The sequence below is a fragment of the Leuresthes tenuis genome, unplaced genomic scaffold (genome assembly GCF_036924035.1).
Source record: "Leuresthes tenuis unplaced genomic scaffold, fLeuTen1.0.hap1 SCAF_4, whole genome shotgun sequence".
Lineage (NCBI taxonomy): Eukaryota > Metazoa > Chordata > Actinopteri > Atheriniformes > Atherinopsidae > Leuresthes > Leuresthes tenuis.
The window spans coordinates 7,649,142-7,671,429 of record NW_027325358.1 but is presented as its reverse complement, the minus strand read 5'-3'; the positions used below and the strand labels follow the sequence as shown (position 1 = coordinate 7,671,429).

Below are 22,288 nucleotides of genomic sequence, written 5' to 3'. Positions count from 1 at the left end.
GGGGGGGGGGGGGGGAGCTACACAGTGGTAAACATGGACCTGTCCCAACTTTTTGAGACATGTTGCTGCCGTCAAACTCAAGATGAGCTGAAGTTTTCATGAAATACCGAAATGTATCACGTTCAGCGCTTGATATGTCCTCTATCTTCTGTTGTGAATAAGATATTAAATTACAAGATTAGCAAATCATTGCATTCTGTTTTTATTTTCATTTTGTGGACTTGGGGTTGTATATCCTGTAAATCTTTTCATACAGTGATTATCTTCAGCAAAGTGTTGACAGTGTTGTTTTCCTTAAACCATGATTCACAGGAGAGTGTGCTGTTACCAGAACCACCACCCCTCACATGCCAACAACAACACAACCCTGGAGTAACAACACGTCATAAAGCGCCTCTGAGGGCCCAGTAATACATGCAGAGTATTAAGTTCTGGATTTATGCTCATTCGTCTGCGCAGTCAATCCAGCTGTTCCTTAGTATTCATGAGTAATGTCCTTACTAGAGCTGGAGGGGGAGGAGGGTCGGGTGAATGAAAATGGCATGTATCCCATTGAAACCTCCCTCTCCCTCCCCCCTGCCCCTGAGGATTAGTGGAGCAGCACTCCCCTTGACCGTCTCACAGTTTGCCCAGTAGCCCTGCAGCTGTTCCCCTCCTCAGCGAATTGGCAGCCAGTACTGCTGGGGGGGGGGGGGGGCGTGCACGCAGCGTCTTTGTCCAGGCTGTGATTCTTCTTCTGTTGATGTTTGTCACTTTTTTTTCATCCGAGTTTTTCAAATTGATTTTTTTCTCATGTCATGGTCTTCACCCTTCCAGGTGCTCTTTGGCTGCAAAACTGTGCCATGTTTCATTGTTACATCAAGCAATGAAAACATTTTAAAAGATTCTCTGAAAGCTCAAAAAATACAATCTGTGAATGTGTGCAAGGATGAAATGGTGCATAAGGAGGCATCATTTCTTCTTTTCCTGACCTCTCTTTCACACAAATGGCTTTGTTTTGGTTGTCAGGACATCAGCCATGCGCATATTGCTGGCCTCCCTTGACTTTGCTGCAAGTGTCTCTCTTCTCCCTCTCACATATACATGCACAGGGGTGTGCGCACACAGACGCATACACATCAGCATGCTTGCAGGCGCCCTATTCGTCAGTGTCTGGCTCATTCTGCCTCGTTTCTGCCTACAGATTGGAGGACAGAGACAGCGAGGGAGGGCTGAAGGAGAGGAGAGTTGCGAGGCAAAACGGGTGGTCACATGAGCAGAGATCTGTTTACAAACCCAAGGCAGAGCAGAGCAAGGGGAGGAAGGGAAAGGCAAATTGCAGGCTCTCTCTGAGCACCATTATGAAGTGAATGAGGAAGAGGGGAAGCCTGCCATGACAAAGCCAGCTGGAGGTGCGAGAGGCTGAATGCGACACACTCTTACACACACACTGTCTTTGTTTCAGATTTTTTTTCTCAATCGAAGCAGCAGATGGTTAGAGGGAGAGTAGGATCCCCCCTACGCAGACACATACACACACACACGCGCGCGCTCACTCACGTACACGTATCTGCTGACTGACACACAAACACAGTCACCAGCAGACCTAGAGGACTGTTGTTGACTGCATGGAGCTCTCCTCACTTTGTTTGGGCTTTAAGGGAAGCACATATTTGCCTTCTAGACTGAACAGGAATATCAACTGCAAGATCAGAGGACTGGAGGAGGAGGAGGAGACAGCAGAGGAGACGAGAGAAGTGTGAGACTTGTGAAAAGCCCATGCTAAAAAAGCAGCTTTAGGAGGAAGACAAAGCACAGATTAATGTTGGATAATTACCTTCTTTGGGTAGGACTGTCATTTTAAACACTGTATGCCATTGAAATTGGTGAAGGGACGACACTGCAGACGCAAAAAGAAGTCAAAGAGGGCCTCTTCTGCTCGATATGTAAGTATTTCCTGTTAGGAAGCTGCTTGTGTTGTTTACAGCGTTATGATCAAGTGAGATGCAACGTTTCACAATAACAAAATCTCAGTTGTAAATGTTGTAAGGCCTCTCGAAAAGCAACCATTTCTTCCCAACAATATTTCTTTGTTTCTTCTTATCTCTGTTGTGTGATGACATCATTCTTGCTGGGGTCCAGAAGCACATGAGGTCTCCAGTCCCGGTCACGACCTCACTCCCAAATCTCCAAATCTTAACACAGAGCGGTTAATCCAGATTTGGGAATGCTGGACGGTGCAGACTGCTGAGCCAACAATACCACACCTCCTGAGGATTTCTGGAATATCTGAAAATCTTGATGACTGTTTCTGCAGGAGCTAACGTAGCCAAACAAAGGAGCGATCCAGCTCAAGATAGCTGAGTCCAGGCTACAAAACAGATTCAGTGTCCAGGCTCCAGCCCACAAGTTTGGCTGGTCTCCAGCCTTCTCCTGACAGGGCCTGAATTCATTGCTGCTGCCTTGGGAGTCAAATTTCATGCAACCATTCCAATGGTGTAACGGTAAGTGAGTGGATTTTGCTGCTGTTTTTTGCCCAAATACACGAGAGGGCAGAGACTTTCTTTAACTCCTCCAGAGGTATTCACACAATGGCAATTAGGTCAGAGCAGAGGCACAAGTAGTGTTTTAAAGTGTGAGGTGAGAGCAAAGAAAAGGCTGAACTGAAGCCTGTTTGTTTGACAGTTATCACATTTTAAGATTTTTATCCTCTAAACTTTGACAGTGTTGTAATTCAGTTTGTTTTTTTTTAACATGCAAAATAATGAATTCATAATTGCGCCTCTCTTTATGCTACAACTGGTCTTCCCTACACTACCCCCAACCCTTGTAAATCCCCCAACCCCCAGCCACGTCAAATTGTCCAACTCATGCCCCCCACAGTGTGCAAGCTGTACCCATTCACTCAATTTAAAGAGAGTCACATGGACATTTAGAGACTGGCAAAGAGCACCCTCAGTGCAAATTATTAGGAGCACATGTGGCCTGTGGAAGTGGACCTTCCTCTTCTATTGTTTTACCAAATGGTCCTCACCCCCAGAGTTCATTCTGTTTAATATACCCCCTGCAACAAATTTGCACATCTCTATGGTACCACACAGACACCACAGAGACTTCCCCTTCCATCCCCCAGTGCTGTTACACACACACTCACACTGTGCTGGTCACCTCTGCAGAGTCTGTGGAACAGATGGTGGCTTGACAGAAGTGGTGTCTGTCCTTCATGTTTGTCTTGTTCACAGCCAATTAACGCCGAGTCCTACGAGCATCTCAGTTGCCACCAAAGTGTCTTTCACAGTACACACCTGCATATGAGCAGTTATTAGTCCTCCCCAAATATATAATACCGTACTTGCAGGCACCACAGACTAAAAGCCTGGTTGTACTAAATCCTCATGGGGGCATGTACATTAATCTACATTATAAATAAAGGTAAATGAATAAAGGTAAATGATAAACAGTCTCCCATTATTTGCAGGTTAGATGATATTATTGTGACACACTTTTTCCTTCATAGGAAAATGATTTTTGCTGTTCACAATTAGAGCAATTGCACACTGTAAAGTGTTATATCAAAGCTACCAATTTAGACTTGAATTGTAAATGATTGTAGGTATTTCAAGTTGGATGGTTTACAAAGTAAACAATGTTGCAAGATAGAATATTGCTTTTTCCAACAGCTCTCTTGTTTGAAGAGACAATGAGGCTTGAGGACATTGGCTGTAAACTAATGTAAAATGTACACGTGTACAAAGAAAGAGGATTTAGTATTTTCTCTCATGGGAATCCTCACAGAGTTGGAGTTACTCAACAAAAAAAGAAAAGAAAAGCTTAACAAGTAAATAAAGACAGAATATGACTCAATAGGCGTATCTAAACTAACATGTTGAATCTTTACCCTACAAGGTGACAAAAACATGTAATTGCAAACTCTTCCTGGCAGGATGCCTTTGTGGTTTGGGTTCTCAACGCTCTGAACACTACTGCAGCATGACGTCTGACATCTATCACCTCCCACTCAATGTGTATGTCATTGTGCTGGGCATTGGCCTTTTCGTCTTCATGCTCAGCCTCATCTTCTGCTGCTACCTTTTCAGGTAGGTGGAGCATGTTAGTAGTAAGGATTTTTTTGCACTTTGAACAAAAATTGCAACACAATGTGCCACTGCAGAGGAAGATTTGCTCATATCTTAGTAATGAGCTATTATCGCATTGTTGATGTTATGATAAGAACACCACTCCTGCGGAAAATGTCTGTTTTTGTCCTGCAGAACTGCCTAAGCTGCAATCACAATAGGAAACACAAATTTAACCACTTTTATGTATATACATATAATACATACAGCATAACTTTTCAACTACAGAGCCTTCTGAATTGTATGTCCTAAATTGTATTTCAAATAGAGCAAATGGCTACATTTATGTGAAAAGGATGCTGATAATGATCAGCCCAAGCGATTCTCATCAACTCTGCAGTTGAACATGTTTCCGCTGAGTGAATTAACCCCTTTCAAATAGTTGTTTTGACTTACAGTCACTTTTTTGCAGCTTTGGTTCACTCTCACCGCTCTTGTTGGTGTTAATTTCAGATGCAGCAGGCAGCTGTTGTCAGTAAAACTCACTAAAAGCCACCTGTCCAGCACCAAACTGCAGACAAAGTTAGCAACCAATTTGCTGACTTGCTATTTTGACCAAAAAAGAACTATAAGAACAGTGAACAGTATTTTCAAACTCTGTATAAATGCCAAAGCTGCAAATGCTTGTTAATATGTTGAGCCAGAGATGTTTTGGAACCAACCTAGTGGTTGTCAGTGGTACTGCAATTAGAGCCCATCCATCTTTTACAAACATTCCATGGTTTATGACTTACAGACAGCTAAACAGAAGAAGAAGAAAACAAATAAACACTTTATTTAAAAGATATTTGAAATAAATGATGTGCTCAATATTTTAAAGTTTTTTAAGTTTTTTTTAAAGTGTTGCTAATTGATCACAGAAACACAATAAAGTTGTGCGGTTCAGATTTGGATTTCAAACATGTAGCACTAGTAAAATAAATGTAAATTGGGGCCAATTTAACCAGGGTGTTGTGTAGTTATTGAAAGTGTGAGAAATTTAGTCAAAAATTGATTTTTATGATCAAATGTGATTTTTAGTCCAAGTCTAACAGTCGAGGAGCACCCACTTACATTCTGCACAGACCTCTACTTGTCGTGATGGGAGCTACTGAGTGATGATACAGTTACGTCTGCTGTACAAACTGCAGTGCTGTTCTCTCTGTGTCCCTCTCAGGTTGAAACAACAAGGAACGAGGGAGCAATTCAGCTACAATGAGGTATGCCACTGCAGCTTTTATCACTGTGGGTGAATATGTAACACGAACCTCATAAGCTTGTTATAAATACTGGTTGGCCTATAGGATCTCACACTGTTATTGCCAGCTGTGAAACTTAACACCACCCTTCATAGATGACCTTGACTCCATCCATGCACGATTACTCTGATTTTGAAATGTTAATCCAGTTGCAGTGTGAGGCGGCTTCATATGTTAAACAGGTAGCAGGGTGTGACAGTGTGGTGTCTTGACAGGAGACAAAAATGTTTTTAGCCTTTGGGAAGGTTGAACTCCCACTGCAGCTTTCTGCAGCATGTCCATGGTTCTTTTATCTGTGCAAGCAACAAAAGAGCACATACCACACATGCTTATGTTTAAAGCTAATGTGTGATAACAATGAACCCCGCTGAAGTGTTAGTTTTACACCACGGCTTTTTTTGTTCTGGTGTCTGATTGGAATTGGGAGAGTTTTAATAACAACACAATCCAACAGCTCTCCCCCTCCTCTCACTTTCCTTCACTGTAGGTGGTGTTGAAGGGAGCAAGCAAGAAACTGAGCCTTCTTGGAGTAAGTCACTTTTTCTGCTAAATCTTGTTCTTAAACAATGACAAATGTGCACATTCAGTGTTACCCACGATGTTTCCACATCAGTTCAGATGATCCATAATGAGATGGGAGGGTTCGTTCAATCGAATAATTCAATCAGTTTTTCCTTTCGGATGTTATAATCAGGCTTTACTGCACATACTCTGGCTGGAGATGCCCTGCAGATGTCTTAAAAAATGCCAGTATGAGAGTGCCCTGCAGAATGCAGGACTCCAGGAATAACTGAGCTCATTCAAAATGCATTACACAAAAGATCTTTCTCTAGTGACTCTAAAGAGACTGCTTTTATTATTCCTTTTTACCAAGACTAAGGGGAAATTTGGCTTTAAACTCAATGTCCAAATGCTGCTGTTGCTTGGAAACGCAGCAAAAGCACAATTTCAAAACACTGGCATATCTGTGCTTCAGGGTTGAATTAAATTACGGCGAAATAGAGGCTACAAATGACAGCTCGGTGAGATACAAGCAGCTGTTTCAATAAAGACAAAAGCAGAAGTGGAAACTGTATCTTGATCTTAAGTGCTCATAATGTGGTATAGAAATGTTCTCTTATACGTAAAAGTATTGTCTTTAAATATTTTTTCAAGTAAAACGATATTAGTATCAAAATGTACTTCAAGTTGCCAAAAGCAAAGGTAATTATCATGATGAAAGGACACATTTTAGAACATTTACTATAATTGATTTTAACTGTTGATCCATCCTCAGTCGTGTGAAAAAGAAAGCACACACTATAAGTTCTAAGGTTTTACGTATCAGAATGTAATAACATAACATAATCATGTTTGCAAGATATTAAAATTAGATAGAAACAATCTCAGATGAGCAACAGCATATTGCACAAGCATTTAACAAAAAAACAATCCAAAAGGCAGAAACTGTGTGAGAAAAGTAAAACCTTTATGCTTTCAGGTAGAAACCAGGTGCTGCTAATCAAAGTTTGTAGTATTAAAACTTTAAAAAAGCAGAAAAAGTGCCTCTTATTTGGAGGAGTTGAAAGAGAAAGCCTCCTCTCTCTAAAGAAAATCATGGCAGCATGGCTTAGGTTTGCAAAGTTGCATTTAAACAAACCACAAGACTTCTGAAACAATGGCCTTTGCACAGATAAGACCAAAGTGGAGATGTTTGGTCATAATGACTAGCAGCTGCGACATAAGCAAATTCTTCCAAACCTCAGTGAACTGAAGCAACACTGAAAAAAATTCCACAATAATGTGAGACAGATAGATTTATAGAGAAAAGTCATTACTTCAAGTTGCTGCTGCTACAAGCTGCTGAGTCACGGGGTAAAATCTGTTTTTCTAACATGGCTTCTGCATTTTGGATCAGTGTTTACTAAAAAGTAGGCTACACGATCTAAATAGATGTATAAAGTAGCAGAGAGCTGAAATTGCACTAAAGTACAGTTTCTGAGTGAATGTTCTGAGTTACTATAAAATTCTGGAAAGAAGTCACATCAACTAACCTTTTGTTGTTCGTGATTGTGCAGCAAACTTGTGCGGTGTGTCTGGAAGAGTTCCGGACTCGAGATGAACTGGGAGTGTGTCCGTGCTCACACGCATTTCACAAGAAGTGAGTGTTTGGAATATTTTGATATTTGGGACGACAGCCAGGCTGATTTTCTTTCTCGCTGTTATATATAAAGCTTAATACCATTCTCACACCTTTATGACAAGCATAATTAGTCAGTTAAGCTTAACATAAAGACTGATTGTGCTTTCCAAAAATCTCTAGTGGTATGGCAACCATGGTCACCACAATTTTTTTTCCATATTTCCAGACTAGCGCTATGCTAAGCTTGCCAACTTCAAGAGGTATTTTTACACAAGAAAGACTTATTTCCAGGTCACTCTCTTTCTAGACAGTGAGTCGTAATTCTTAATTTACCTCGTGCAAAAAAAAGATAAAAGTGCTTCACCTGTCAAACTCAAACTGGAGAGAACTTTGTTCTTGCTGATTAATGTAGCAAAGCTTTTCTGATCCCACACAAAACATTTTTACCAGAAAAACAGTCGTTTTCTTTTACCTTAACAGTTCTATGAAATAACCTATGGCTGTAAAAGAATAACGTAACTCTCTTCAGTGTTTAAAGACATTTTTCTCATGCTTTAGATTTCTTCCTGCAGCACCTTTTATAGCTCCTTTCTCTTTAATACCCCATCCCATTCTTTTATTGGTCAAAAAGATAAAGACAGCTGCTTGTTCTCTGAAAGAAGTTGAAAAGCCTGAAAATGATTTAGTTTTTTTTTCATTGACACCTTTTCCCAAATACCTGAATTAAACATCAACAGGCCAAGAAGTTAAGGCTTGTGAATTCTTAAAAAGCGTAGAAAAAGACAACCGTGCTGCAACGAGAATACGAGCTGTGATGAAAACTCCCAAAACTATTCTGGAAAACAAAAAGGGCAACAGATGTTTTGGCCACTGCAATCTTAAACATGCAAAACCCAGCAGAGGCATAACTGAATTGCCAAGGTTGATTAAAAAGCCACAAAAGTGAGTTATATTGCTGTCATGTTAAAAATTGTTATTTACTATCACCATCTTGACTTCATATTAACACAAATCTCAATTAATATGAATGAATAAATGAACCTGTGTAATTCTTAAATGTCGCACGTCAGGAACAGGGTGCTCCTTAGGATTTGGAGATTTTGACTACACAGACTGCTAATGGCTACTGCTTTGATATTTTGGGTCAGTTCCCTCTATGTGAAACCTACCAAAGCCAAAGAAAAATGAAAAATAAATCCGGTTTGTCCCTGACATCCCAATGTTTGCTGTACATGGTGACGTAGAAAAGAAGCAGAACATTCTGGACCAAAAATGAGTCGATGCAGTTCAGGAGCAGAATGAAAAACTCCCTGCTTCAGACTTTAAGCTTTATGACGCCATAGACATTTAATTAGCTTTTACAGACTGAAGGGATTAATTTAATTTGCTTGGCAAGATTGTGCTTGAACTTTTCTGAAACAGTATTAAAGACTTTGTAATTGTACCGATTATTATTTTATCCGAGTCTCAAACAAAATCATCACATAAGCCATGGCACAATGCTGATATAATGACTGCTTTTTTGTCCTCTCAGGTGCCTGCTTAAGTGGCTTGAGATCCGCAGCGTGTGCCCCATGTGTAACAAACCCATCCTGCGGCTCCACACAGATGCTCCCCAGGGTGCTGAGGGTCCCATGGACCCAGAGGAGGTGTGAGATAGCTGGGGAAGATTAAAATCTGACTCCCCCTTTCAGAAAACACATACCTTAAATACACTAATGATGATGAACGGTGGTCATGTCAACGGAAATGTTCATAATGATCCCAAGTGGCAGGGTTGCTGCTGACCTTTCAGCAATATGCCTCAGTGGGAATTGAATATTGATAGCGCCAACATGATTTGGTCAGATCAGTCAGGGAGAAGCTGGGTGAGTAGGATCTTTTCATTTAAAAAATGTTCCTAGTACTACTTCCACGCTGCACTGTTCACCAAAAAAATGACAGGAAAAGGAGCCACATTAGAGCTGGATATCATTGCCACCGTCACTGGATGACCAATTCAGCACTGCCAGAGACAAACATCACCAGAAGCATTGAGCGGGACATTAGATACAGGACCAGAACGGATACCTCTATTATCTCAGGGGTGTTACCAATACAGCCAGCACAAACCATTTCAATAATCCTAAAGCCCAGTGCCACACATGCATCTTCAATACTGCCAATGTAGGTGAAATGCTCCAGCAGCCAGAGGTAGCCACAACTTCAGGCTGAAACGAAGACCAACCGGATTACAACCATGACGATTTAAGTAGAAAATGTTGTTACAGATTGTGTCCCAGGCCCTTCTCCTTTTTAAAAAGAGACTGATAGGAAACTAGTCTTGCCTGTATGTATTGTATGTAAACGTCTCCCTATATATTGTTATTTTGTATTTTAAATAAAGTGTCATGTAATGTATTGTAATTGTGTTGGATTTATTTAAAGATCAACCAATGAGTTCAGTCATTTTCATAAAAAGGGGAACATTTTATGAACCCCCCCCCCCTCACACTATTATACAAAACAGTTAAAAATGCAAGTTCATGAAATGTTAAACACATGCTTGTTTTTAACATTTATAGATGATTACAACTCACTTTACAAAAGGTCTTTTGTGCCCTGCATCATTACAGGTTCAAACAGACTTTCAGATTTAACAGTTCACAATAATAAAAAAAACATTTGAAACTTTTATGACCATCTGAGGCCACAAATGTGTTGCATCTCTCCTGAAGTCCACTTCCATTTGGAGCAAATGTTTTCATATTAGCTCTTTAATTTGCCGCCTCGCTGCCTTTAGCTTCCACAAACTCCATGGCCTTTTCTTTGACCGCCTGGATGCTCTGAGGGGTGCCATGCTTCTTCTCATACTCCAGGTAGCGCTTGAAAAAGAACTTAATCTTTTTCACAGAAACACTGAGGTGGATCACTCGATCAAAGAGTGCCCTGCAAGAGGAAGGAGGTTGGAAACGCACTCAGTTTTCATGAAAGTAGAAGGTAATCATTTGCGTTTACTTGCTTTTAAAAACAAAGCTACATTGAATGGAGTTAAATGTAAGAATGGGAGGAAAGCTGTCGAACTGGCAGAAGAGCTTTTGTTCACCTGACTTCCTTCTGTGATCCATGTTTGACCATAAGATCGATGAAAACGGACCAAAGATCTGTACGTTTTGGGTAGCTTGTCAGCACTTTGTCAAACATATTGCGTCCTTTCTCAACATCACCATAACGGAACTCCAGCTGAGCAAACTTGGCGATCACGTCCACACCTGAGAGGATAAACAACAATAAATAAAGGTCCAACCCTGTGACGATGCACAGCTAAGAGAGGGAAACTTCATTAAATAGACAGCATTACAGTGAGAGAATGTCTACATTTAAATGGGCCAGCTTACTTTCTTTGGCAGGAAGACTCTTCAGCGCCCTCTGTAGCAGAGCAGTGGCATCATCGCTCTGACCCTGCTGAAGCAGGAAGGTGCCGTAGCTAAACCACGGCGCCTTGTTCTGGCGGAAACGCTTCACCATCGTCTTATACAAGCCCTCCGCCTCCTGGACACAAGTACAAAACAAGGCAAAACGCACACAAAGAGAAGCATTCAGACATTAGAGACCACAGAACAGTTTACTTTCATATGTCGTGAAGTAAAGCGCAGGCGACTCAGTAGGCTGGACCTTGATTTTGTTGGATTTGGCGTAGATGTCAGCCAGCTGCTGGTACACCGGCATTGGCTCACAGAACTGCAAGGCTCGCTCAAACACTTTTTTGAGACTCTCCTCTGTGCCGTACATGTTCTCCAGATTCAGCAGGGCCACCCACACATTCAGCTTCTCCTGCTCTTCCCTGAACCCAAAGCAGGATTAGAGTTTATACAACAGACACTCATCAAAATAGATCCTGCATTATCAAAAAGTGTTTCAGTTGCTTTTTTCTATTTAACATGTGAATGAGATTTAATACAGATGTCATCATTCTAATTACCTGAAAGAGATAGTTTTGAGGGCCCTCTCAGCCACAGCACGGGCCTGTTCAATCTGTGTGGCTTGCAGATGGTGAGCCATGTACTGGAGCCAGAGCAGCGAGCTGTTGGGTGAAGCTAAAAGGAGGCGCTCAAAGGCAGCCGCATCCTGAGGCTGCAGGCTTGGATCCATCAGCTCAGCCTCCCGCTGTACCAGGGCTTTCTCTGCTGCTTTTTTCTCTTGATCGAGCTCATAGCGAGACTTTTTCTGGGCCTACCAAACAAAAGGAAGACAGAAAAGAAAATGACTCGCGATATAGAGACAAAATCTAGGGATAAGTCATAGATAAATACCTTAAACAGATTATCTGTTGAAAGTTCCATCCAATCAATATGTTTGATTGAGATGATACATGCTCCTTTGAGGTCGTCTTACCTTGGCGCCCTTATCTTGATCTTCTCCATCACTGGAGTCCCCCTCCTGTGCTGCAGATGAAGGCTTCAGGGAGCTCAGGCCCACATCCCAGGAGAAACCTGCAGACACCTGCAGTCTGGATGGTCCTGCTGAGCTGGGAGTCACCTGCAGAGAGAGTTTCTTTTAAGGCTGTGGAACATGAATTCAGTTCAGGAATGACACAGATACTTAGCAGCTGCTTACTTTCACAACGTCAGGTTTTTCTTCCTCATTCTCTTCTTCTCTGAAGTACACCTCTACTCCGCTGTCATTGCCATCATTCTTTGCCCTCTTTCTTTCTTTTTTCTTCTTCTTTGGAATCTCAGACTCTGCTTGTTTCTGCCAAATGAATGAACAGTAAAGATTACCATCAAGGCTTAAATAAACCACAAAGCATGCTCAAAGATGAATGCAGCTTTTATCACCGTCAGACCAAAAAATGATAAATGTAAATTATTCTGGGATTGATTTATTGCCAATACTGAGCGCTGTTTACCATTTAAAGAGAAAGGCACAAAAGAAAGACAAAAAGGTTGAACTAAACCGATATTTAGGCTGCAAGGTTACCTGGTCGCCTTCAGAAAGTGCGCGTTTCCTGTTCTTTTTCATGTCATGTTTCATCTTCTCCTCTCCAATGAGACGGAGTGGCAGACCAAGTGATTCTGGAAGGACGTCTGGCTTCCTGGTGTCCACAGGGAGCAGCGAGAGGTCGACAAACTCCTCCTCTTTGTCAATACTGAGGAGAAGAACGGCAGAAAAAGAAGACTAGAAATATAACTAAACAACAGCTTGAATTCTTAAATTTACTGCCTGAAGTTGCACAAAAAAAAATGTCATCAGCAGTTGCTGCTGAGCTCTTTCTGTATTCAAACATGATACCTTCTTTCGTTCTCCTTCTGTTTCAAACCATAAGCTTTTAATGAATGTCTGGCCTAAAACTAGACTGGACCAGACACTCATGGCGATCTTGGACCATTTCCAGATCCTCATTATTAAGTCTGAGCTGAAACGTGTTGTTTTACCTGAGGATTTTGGTGGTGAGGAGAGTGTTGGGAGGCAGGTGTTCAGAAAGGACTTTGTGGTTGCTAACAAAGTACTTTGTGGACTGCTGAAGTTGGGCTCTTCCAGTGATGGTTCTTGACAACCTGAAACAGAACAAAAATAAGAAAAGAAAATCTACACGAGGAGGACAGAAGACATGCCATGATACCAGCTGAAATCTTCCAGCACTTTCAGAAGCGTACTGTTCATTCTGAAGTTCCTATATTTGTATTAAGCTTGATTTGGCTAAATGAGTTACCTGATGAAGACTCCCTGCTCTCCCACAGACTTGACGTAGCCTCTGATGATCTGGCCCACCTCTAGTTTGTCTAAAGACAACACTTCAGGGTCTTTTACTGGCTTGGTCTGCAGAGGATTCAGCCTGGAGGACCATGTTGTAACATGTTTCTTTAAACCTCAGTCAGAAAGTTAAAAAAAACAAAAACATTTGCAGTGACTCCACTTACCTTGATGGACGCAGAGACAGCTGCCACTTTCCTTTTTCACTGTCAAGCAGGTAAAATCTGAGGGTGTAATGAATAAAACATTTTTTAAACTTATATCTACTTCAAAGGTTTTGAAGGTGTCTTGAGGTTTTCCACATTGCCCTTATTCTGTTGCCTTCTGTATCTTGGTTGCTGCTGCTGCTCTACCAACAAATTAATGCTAGCTGACATAAATTCATTACTATAAGTGCACGAGCACAGGAACGTCGTCACAGCTACAATATTCAAATCTCCAGTGAACTAAACCTCAGCTTTAAAAACTGGAACAAATTATGACATTTGTGGAGGGAAGGCTATGTTGGGCATAACGTCTGGTCTCTCTTTTATGAGTCTATCTTTGATTGCATTCTGTTCATATTGAAAGGATACAATCCACTGACCTGAGGAGCTGGTCTTTGTTGTACATCTCAAACGGGTTTGGCCTGTAGGCATCCGAAAGATCAGCGACTGAAACGGTACCCACGCCACCGAAGGGAAGTTTGACCTGGAGGCCGACTTGAGGCTGGATATTAGTCACTATTCCCAAAGTAGTGCCACCTTTCTCCAGTTTATGGAAACCTGGGAAACAAAGGAAATCATTCTGTCATCTTCTGTGGAAGACTCAATACTAAGGGAAAAAAAGCACAAAGTCTGAGCATCTCCTACCTGTGAGTGAGAGCACAAAGCGATGAGGTTTGATGCTTGCTTCTACCACTGTAGCACGGACCGCTTGGCCCAGCTTATACAGCTTCTCTGGGTGACTGGCATCCTGAAACAGCAACATTTCTTTAGGACTCATCAAGTCTTATATTATCTTCAGCCCTACAATATTTGCACTTGTAAAAACAGGTCACGTCATAATGTGCACACGGTGGCTACAGTGGCTTACTTTAGGGTCAGAGATCATGGCAAGCAGTTCAACTGTCCCTGTGACACAAGGATCAGTGGTGATCTCCAAAGACTTCTTGTCTGAATTAAACTGGGGACAGAAACAAACGTACTCAACATCTAAATTACAGAAAGAACCACATGTAAGCTAATGTTCCCAAATAACAGTCTCCAAAATTTACCTTTGACACAAAGCACGTAACTTCTTCCCCAACCTTATAGCTCTTCATTTTATCTTTTGCTGTAACTTGTTTGAAATCACCACTCTTATCCAGTTTGCTACAGAAAGAAAAACACATTGGACAAATAAAAATCAGGAATGTGTGAACCATACGACCATCAGAGCAGGTTAAAACTTTTAAACCTTTTTAACAATATTACGTCAGAACAAAAGGTGGCAGAAAGGTGAAATAAAAGGTGAAATACTATTCAAGTACATAATCATAATGACAGACTGCGTTATAACATTACCTTTGTATAAGTGTGAGCTCAGGAATGGTGTAGGTGAATTTGGGATGAGAGAAAGGCAGAAATCTGCAATCAAACAGTGGAGATTCATGTTGAGTACGATATCGTTTTCATAGGAAAAAACAATTAGTGATTTTGACACTTTCGTAAGATGGACAAAAAACAACGTAATGTGGACAAAGAGAATGTATCAACATGTACAGTGAAACCAGAGTGTTTACCTGTGGCTGGAGGCCTCTCGTCCTCCGATGACTCTGGCAGTGACCGTGCTGCCCGCTTTCACAGAGGATGTGGGGAAGGACCCCAGCTGCACCCCGGCAGCCTCCGCCACTTCAGACACGTGCACACTACCCGTGCTTCCATCCTCCAGCGTGACCTGAATGCAGGTGGGCTTCACTGTTCGCACTTTACCTTGCAGGATTTCACCGAAGCGGTGACCCCTGGAGTTCGTCAGGTTTTCTGAGGTTGTGCACTGGCGTCTCGGTGCGCCGCGCTCCCACGACACCAGGGGGAGCCCTTGTAATTCCTCACAGCTGGGTTCCACAACTTCAACTTCCAAAGTCGTCCCCACCTTCAGCTTCTCCGACTCAGACAGAATTACCTCATTCAGGTGGCTGCTGGTCTGAATTACAGCCAGCTGTGCTGTATCATCCAGTGAAATGATGGCAAAGTCTTTGTCTATGTATTGCACCATCGAAGTGTATTTTGATCCTTCAGTCAACTGTGAAAAGGAAACAATGGTCAAAAAGGGTCATCATGTAATGCACCTCAAAAAAATTCCTGCTGAGACAAACCGATAACGATAAGCAACACTTACAGATTTCTTCTTCCCCACCAGCTTGGGAAGGATGGAAACATGGACACAGGTTGACAGGGTGTCTGCATGAAGGATGACAGCAGTAACTTTCTGTCCTGCAGTCAGGTTAACACCTGAAAAATACACAGCCAACAAACAGATACTGATCTCATGTGCAACTTAACAGAACCACAAAGACACTCTGGTCTCCAGACATCACTACAGAGTAAATTAAGAGTTTCATTTTTAATGGAAGCTCAGCAGAGCCGGAGCAGAATGGTGGGGAGCTCAGTATTTATTCCTCCTCAGGAGGTCCAAAAATAGTTTTGTAACTTCTCGGATGAAAAATTTGACTGTACGTTCACACGAAGGCATCTGCTGTTACATAACTCTCCTGGTTACGGAGTCGTCTCCTAATCTGACTTGAAAATAAGTAAAGAAAAAAAAAGGTGCTGCAGTTTACTGGCCTACTGGTTTTGCACAAATGAAATCAAAATTAACTGCAGCACATTTCATCTAACACAAAAGATGGCCATATCTCACTGTAACACACTCCTCTGCACACTGAGAAGAGTGTTAATTGTTCGCTTACTTGCAGTAGAACAAACATCTGATCAAATTTAAAGCTTCATGGCTTCTTAAATCATGTGAAGAACTCCTACTCTGACAACAGCTAAGCATGTGTGTGTGTGGATGTTACTGTTTGTGTCTGTGAACGCTACATTAACCATCGTGTGGCTCGGGTGTAAATCTGACAGACACAGAATCTGCCAGTCTGAGGTCATGCCAGATCAAGCTGAAAACCAGCAGATTCCTGTCACTAGCTGATCAATCAGTGCTTTCTATTGATTAATAAATCAATTGTTCTATGAAATGGGAACACACTGACAATGGCTATTAAAATTTGAATGTTGAGTTACACATTATTTTGGCTGATTATATTTTGAACACCTGGCAACAGTTTGAGCCTTCCTAAATGTATCACGTGTATACAAAACGACAGATCTGAAATCAAATCACTGGACACACCACATAATACCCTTCAAACTCTTCAGATGTTTCTGATTCAGTACATACCCATTATGTGGTACTTATTGGCAAGAACAGAAGCACCAACCAAATCATCAGACTTAAATGTGGCACCGCTGTCCTTCACAGAATCCACCGTCAGCTTCAGCTTCTGGCCAACAGACAGAGCAGCCAACTGCTGGCGAAGTTCACTACTATCTGAAAATGAAGACAACATTTCAAGCTCACCGCTCGTACTGAAACCATCTCTAATCCATTCTTCTTCTTTTTTTTAATTTATTTTAAATTAGGCATTTTGCCAAAACTACATCCAGATTGTCACTGCAACAGAAAATGTCTCATCGATGAAATAGACAACACAAGCATACCTCTCACAGCCAACATCTCATTCACAGCTCTTCTCTCTTGCAGGCCATTAATGAGTCTGGTCTGGGCGTCCCCCTCTGGAGATATGACCTCTGAGATCTTCAGGTTGACCAGGAACCTTCGCTTCTCCTCATCCAGGTTGGTCACTTTAGCAAAGACTGTTTGGCCCAGCTGGAAGGCGGCTGTCGTATCACTGATGAACTTGTCGGTCATGGCCTTAAAACAAAAAAGGTTGAAGACATTTTTAATAATAGGAAAATACATATTTTAAGATATATTAGACATTTTCAGCCCTCAACTCACAGATTTGGGTGCAAGGCCAACAAGGCCATATGGGAACTCTACAAACACGCCATAAGACATGATGTTCTTGATCCAGCCAATCAGCTGCATTCCAACTGTGACCTCAGAGAAATCTTTGGCAACCAATCCCTCCTCCAGTGACCATCTCACTGTTGGCTTCTTGGTGAGAGTCTAAGTGAGAAGCAGCTAAGGAAACAAGACAACTTTTCTAATTTTCATACTTGGTGCTCATGACAATTTGCTTGGGTTAGAGTTAACCCTCGACTCGTGGTCAGAACTGTGCAACATCTGTAAAGAAAAAGGATACAATATTCTGTTTGCTCTTGTTAAAGCAGATGAGTTTAGAGATGACATCTCCTTCCTGCAGACTCTCCCACAGCAAAGAGCAGTTGGACACGTGATCAGAGAGGTGCATTGTGGGTAGAACAGCACGGATCTCATCGGGGAGGATGGCCACCTCCAGGCCATTGACTGCCTTCTTCACCAATTTTGCTTCCACCTTCTATATCACAAAGACAATAAAGGCAGAACATTAGAAAATGTTCAAACACATGACAAAAAAAAAAAAAAAAAAAGACTTAAAAATAACCATTTTGCCTTACCTTCCCCACCTCAAAGTCAACCTGAGGCTTTCCAGATTCCTCTGTCTCTCCCTCTACCACCGCCTTGAATGACAGCACCATCTTTTCCTTTTCTGGGTCACACTGAAGAACTTTAGCCTTTAACACCTGGACCCTCACCAGAAACAAACAACTGATCAGACTCCAAGTTCAGCTTGTGGTTCTGGACACAATTCTCAGTATCCATGCGGTCAGATTTTCTCACCTGCCCAACATAGAACACTTCCTCAGGACTGATGATGGGCTCGGAGCTGAGCTCGTTGAGCGGCACCAAACCCCTGACCGTGTTGTAGAAACGAACAATGCAGCCGAAGTCTTTGATGCACACGATGTAGCCATGGGACACACGGCCGGGACGGGCATCGGTATAGCTGAGGAATAACGGCAGGGAGCTGTCAACCAGAGCCTTCTTTCTGGTCAGGTACAGCTTTTTATTCTCTGCATCCACTGACAGCACCTAAAGGCACATATTCACCGACAAACACATGACGTGAAAATCTCCACAGACTCTTGAAACTGCATGTTAAAGGTTTTATTCCTGAAGTCATTTGTAGAAAGTTGTACTAACCCTGCATTTGACCTTCATGCCCTCAATGTACTTCTTCTCTGGGTTCTTGAGGACGATGTCAGAGAGGTGTGTCCGAGGTACCAGACCTTTAATGTGGTCTGACAGATGCACCACCATCCCATGACTCAGCAAGACTGACACAGTCCCCTTAAAGGAAGAGACACATGCAGAAACAAACATAAGTCACTTTAAAAAATGACTTTAATAGTAAAACTCATTTATATAAAATACTTCTAAGTGAAAAAACTGTCCCAGAAGAGCTGCTTGCTCTTGCTTTAATGAATTCTTTAAAAAAAACATTCAAGTCCCATGTGTCCCACTTGAAGAGATGGTAATGCTCTATCCTCACCTCTACAAACTGACCAGCCTGAAGATCGTGGTATCTGTAAAAAGGCTTCTCAATCATACTCCTGGAATAAAGACAAGAGACTGTCAATGGATCAAAGTAGAGTAGTAAAATCCTCCGTTACCACAGGATGAGACACATAAATGGAGTCTTACATACTTTCGTACACTAGCAAAATAAATTTGCTCCATTGGGCTAAAGTCCAGGATCCTGCAGGTGTGCTCAGGCGTTGCAAACACCCTGTTTTCATTGGCTGGCTCATTAGGCTCTTTCAGGTGGTTCCTCTGTGAAGACACACAGTAAAATTATTTGGAACCCAGACTGAGGCAGTAGAATACTTCCAAACAGGAGTAACCCCCCCCCCCTGCTCAAAGCACCAGTTCAACTCACATGTACAAAAGCCAGCGTTTTGTCTGGCAGTTCCAACATGGCTCCTGACATGTGGTGCATAGCAGTCATCCTGCACTCTTGTACCACCTCGCCGACTCGGTCCCCTCCAGCAGGAATCGTGTCGATTACAGTCCCGGGCTGAACCAGGTAGCTGCGCAGGCTCAGTCCCACCAGACGGGCGGACGGCTCCACGTACAGCACACATGCACGAACCTGAAAGGATGGATGCAGAAGAGGGTAAGAGGCCATCTCAGTTTATACCCTTAGATTTGTTTCTCTTCACTGGTGCCAAGTACATAACTCAAAATAAAGAGGATTACTTTTGTGATTGTAAATTAAATATCAGGCACAAACTGAACTTTCTGCCAAACTCATTTAAAGCAACATTACTGAGGGCTGAAAACACTGACAGACAGAGCTGGACATGACAGGTCAGTTTTACCTCAAGATTCTCAGTGTAGCTGGATGTCTGATCTGGCTCCATGTGGAGAAAGTCCACCTGGCTACCAAAAGATGACAGGAAGTCCAGAAGCAGACCATGTTTGGTCACCTGCAATCCAAACATGTGGACTTTCTTAAGTGACAACAACACCGACAGAGCAAATCACTGAACATACAGAGAAGATGAATGGCGTCATGACAGAGGAGACAATCACATGAAAAAGGGAGAACATTTCCAACTTCTGAATGACCCTTCTTACTGTAGAATGAGAAGGACACAACAACTCCAAATAGTTTGGAAATGGCCTTATAACCCTTTCCAAATTGATGGGCAACAACAATTGCTTCTCCAAGATCATTATTGATGTTGTTCCTCCTTGAAATTGTATTAACACACACCTGAATACTCCAGCCCAGCAAACTCACAAAACTTCTTTTTTATACAACATTCTGACAACATTTGTATATAAATAAAGGCAAGCTGTAACACTTCATGTCTATCTTAGAACTGAAAGAGGACTCCCATGACTATAATTCATGACTGAGGGTAAAAGATGTCCTCACCTTTTTGATGGTGGCTTTGACCAGAAGGCCAGGCAGAAGATTGGTGAGGTTCCAGCCATGCTTGGTTTCAGCACAGGCCCGAGCGATGGTTGAAGGGTTCATAGAAAGGTAGACCACTCGTCCACCGTTCTTTACTTCATCTATCAGTGAAGTCACATACTGACCCACTTTCAGCTCTGGACAAAAGGAGAATACAAGAATGCTTTACTTTTTGCATGTGTCCGATAAAAAACATAAATGGAAACAATTGTCTGATAAAAGGAAACACAGCCACTTTAAAAGAGATAAAAAGACGTGTAAGTAGCTGAGGTTATTCTCCAAACAATTAGTTGTTTTTCAAACCTTCCAGTTTATTTTGTCTGGCTGTTATGACTGCCTTTGGGAGAAATGCTTTGGTTCCACTGACGCCAACGTCAATTATGCAGCCATGGTCTTCTATGCTCTCCACGCACCCACTCAACACCTAAATTGCATATTAAAATATTTAAACACAACAATTTGTATTATAGCATTTAGAAAAAATTAAACAGAACAATCATTTAACTGATGATGCTCATTGTGGCTCACCATTCCAGCTTTCAGAGAGCTTGAGGTGAGATTCTTGTTGACCAGTTTTGGATTGACTGACAGCTGGATGCTAAGCGATCCTCCCTTAGTTATGTCCAGCTTGGCAACCACACATCTGATCACCATGCCGGGAGAGAAAAGATGCGGCAGAGAGCAGATCTCCTGTGAAGTAAAAAGTTCAGACATGCATTTCGAAACGTCCTCGAATGTGTGAAATATTTGTGGACCAGTTCTCACCCTCGATATTTTTCAAGTCATCATTAGCAGCAGTTTCACTGTACCTCTGTGTCAGCTGAATCCAGTTGCTCACTGAGCAGCTTGGTGTACGAGTCACAGATGTTTCCGATGCTGAGGTAGCCTTGCATGCCACAAGGCAGGCTGACAGTCACCTCAAAGTCTGTCACCTCTTTAACACAGCCCAGAATCAGCATCCCCTCTTTTACATTCTGGGAGAAAAGAACATAGTATAATCACAAAAAAAATGTTTAAAAATGAATCAACAGAAATCTAACAAACATCTTACAAATGATTAACTATACATTATATCAAGTGACACATTTATTACCTTGATATGCAAAATTTCCACACATTTGGCCGCAGCATTTAGTGTCAGGCCACCTCCTGTTTTGCCATCTGTCTTTTGCTTCTTGAATTTTTTGCCATCATCTTTTGTGGTCCCCCTTCTTTTCTTAGTTTCTATTTGCTCATTTGGCTGCAAGAGAAAAAAAATAATATAGTGGTAAATACAGATTACTGAAACCCTATAATATATTTATGTGAAATGGATCAACACAGTATATTAAATGTCTTCCCAATTATTGGGGACTTTCAGAACTAAACATAGAGTGAGAAGTTGAATTCTACCTGAAACAGGTTGTCCACTTGTGTTCGTTCCACCTCTATTTTACTCTCAGTGGGTTTCTTTGTTGTCCCTCCTCGAGGAAAGTCTTCCTCAACTGATGCCATGTTTGATGTTGTTTCAGAGGTCTGAGACATTTAAAGTCAAAATCAATGAGGAGATCACGTTTAAAAATGTTGACACAAAAGTTAAATATACTTCCACGACTCGATAATAGCAGATGACCGAGCACATAGTAATTTTGGTCACTGCATTTTAGATTTTTTTTCTTTGTTTTATTGATCAAATGCTCTAAAATATCTCAACTTAAATGGACAGTTAGACCATGTCCGCTTAAAATGCAAGCCCACTGGCATTCTAGCTAAAGCCTAAACAGAATAGCATAAGCAAATAAGCCAGCAAAGAAGAAACCTGTCTCGATCGATTTAATCTCAGTTTAAAATGAAAATATCAGAATCATTCCTATACTTCCTCAGATTTACTCTAGAATTGTGAATATCAAACACTCACATGTTGTTCAGCAACACGCCATCACCGCAACCCGGAAGAAAACCTCAGGTGGGCGTTTCACATTATGGCCAATCAGAGCAGATAATTAATGATTGGCACTAAGTTTAGCCATTAGATGTTCGCGATGGATTGTAGATTGGGTGACATAGCTTTAAACCAATAGAAAAGCCAAGTAAGAAT

The 22,288-nt window shown here is 41.8% G+C and overlaps 2 protein-coding genes across 4 annotated transcripts; one reads left to right on the top strand and one right to left on the bottom strand.

Annotated features, from left to right (window-relative positions):
• The first annotated feature begins 1,243 nt into the window (after window positions 1–1,243).
• On the top strand, window positions 1,244–9,875 carry LOC140305481 (RING finger protein 122). Of its 3 annotated transcripts, none has more exons than XM_072384374.1 (7): window positions 1,244–1,925; window positions 2,122–2,483; window positions 3,886–4,076; window positions 5,272–5,314; window positions 5,841–5,882; window positions 7,411–7,493; window positions 9,010–9,875. In XM_072384374.1, exons 3-7 carry the CDS (start codon window positions 3,970–3,972, stop codon window positions 9,128–9,130), a joined length of 396 nt encoding a protein of 131 aa, XP_072240475.1. In that variant the 5' UTR covers window positions 1,244–1,925; window positions 2,122–2,483; window positions 3,886–3,969; the 3' UTR covers window positions 9,131–9,875. The 3 variants fall into 3 exon arrangements, with proteins under 3 accessions (XP_072240475.1, XP_072240474.1, XP_072240473.1); XM_072384373.1 differs by having other exon boundaries at window positions 1,245–1,925; window positions 2,133–2,483; window positions 3,923–4,076; XM_072384372.1 differs by having other exon boundaries at window positions 1,245–1,925; window positions 3,923–4,076.
• A 145-nt stretch (window positions 9,876–10,020) lies between these two features.
• pdcd11 (programmed cell death 11) lies at window positions 10,021–22,154 on the bottom strand. Its single transcript, XM_072384370.1, has 36 exons — window positions 22,109–22,154; window positions 21,604–21,726; window positions 21,305–21,451; window positions 21,021–21,185; window positions 20,740–20,901; window positions 20,515–20,635; window positions 20,173–20,348; window positions 19,610–19,717; window positions 19,168–19,380; window positions 18,937–19,061; window positions 18,781–18,841; window positions 18,432–18,578; window positions 18,069–18,320; window positions 17,846–17,971; window positions 17,551–17,745; window positions 17,244–17,414; window positions 16,943–17,156; window positions 16,623–16,772; window positions 15,567–15,679; window positions 14,971–15,470; window positions 14,753–14,815; window positions 14,464–14,560; window positions 14,283–14,372; window positions 14,060–14,162; window positions 13,795–13,972; window positions 13,376–13,432; window positions 13,168–13,290; window positions 12,890–13,012; window positions 12,435–12,603; window positions 12,072–12,206; window positions 11,850–11,993; window positions 11,437–11,687; window positions 11,130–11,298; window positions 10,853–11,006; window positions 10,561–10,726; window positions 10,021–10,403 (listed from the first exon to the last, which is right to left on the bottom strand). Exons 2-36 carry the CDS (start codon window positions 21,703–21,705, stop codon window positions 10,232–10,234), a joined length of 5,442 nt encoding a protein of 1,813 aa, XP_072240471.1. The 5' UTR covers window positions 21,706–21,726; window positions 22,109–22,154; the 3' UTR covers window positions 10,021–10,231.
• Window positions 22,155–22,288: the final 134 nt, after the last annotated feature.

Coding starts and splice junctions, on each gene's coding strand:
- LOC140305481 (XM_072384373.1), top strand. CDS start 2,459: ATGCAACCATTCCAATGGTGTAACG. Junction 5,883..7,410: donor AGAAACTGAGCCTTCTTGGA/GTAAGTCACTTT, acceptor GTGATTGTGCAG/CAAACTTGTGCGGTGTGTCT. Junction 7,494..9,009: donor TCACACGCATTTCACAAGAA/GTGAGTGTTTGG, acceptor TTGTCCTCTCAG/GTGCCTGCTTAAGTGGCTTG.
- pdcd11 (XM_072384370.1), bottom strand. CDS start 21,705: ATGGCATCAGTTGAGGAAGACTTTCCTCGAGGAGGGACAACAAAGAAA. Junction 18,579..18,780: donor AGGCTGGTCAGTTTGTAGAG/GTGAGGATAGAG, acceptor TCTTCCTTTAAG/GGGACTGTGTCAGTCTTGCT. Junction 17,157..17,243: donor TTGGCCTTGCACCCAAATCT/GTGAGTTGAGGG, acceptor TTTTGTTTTAAG/GCCATGACCGACAAGTTCAT.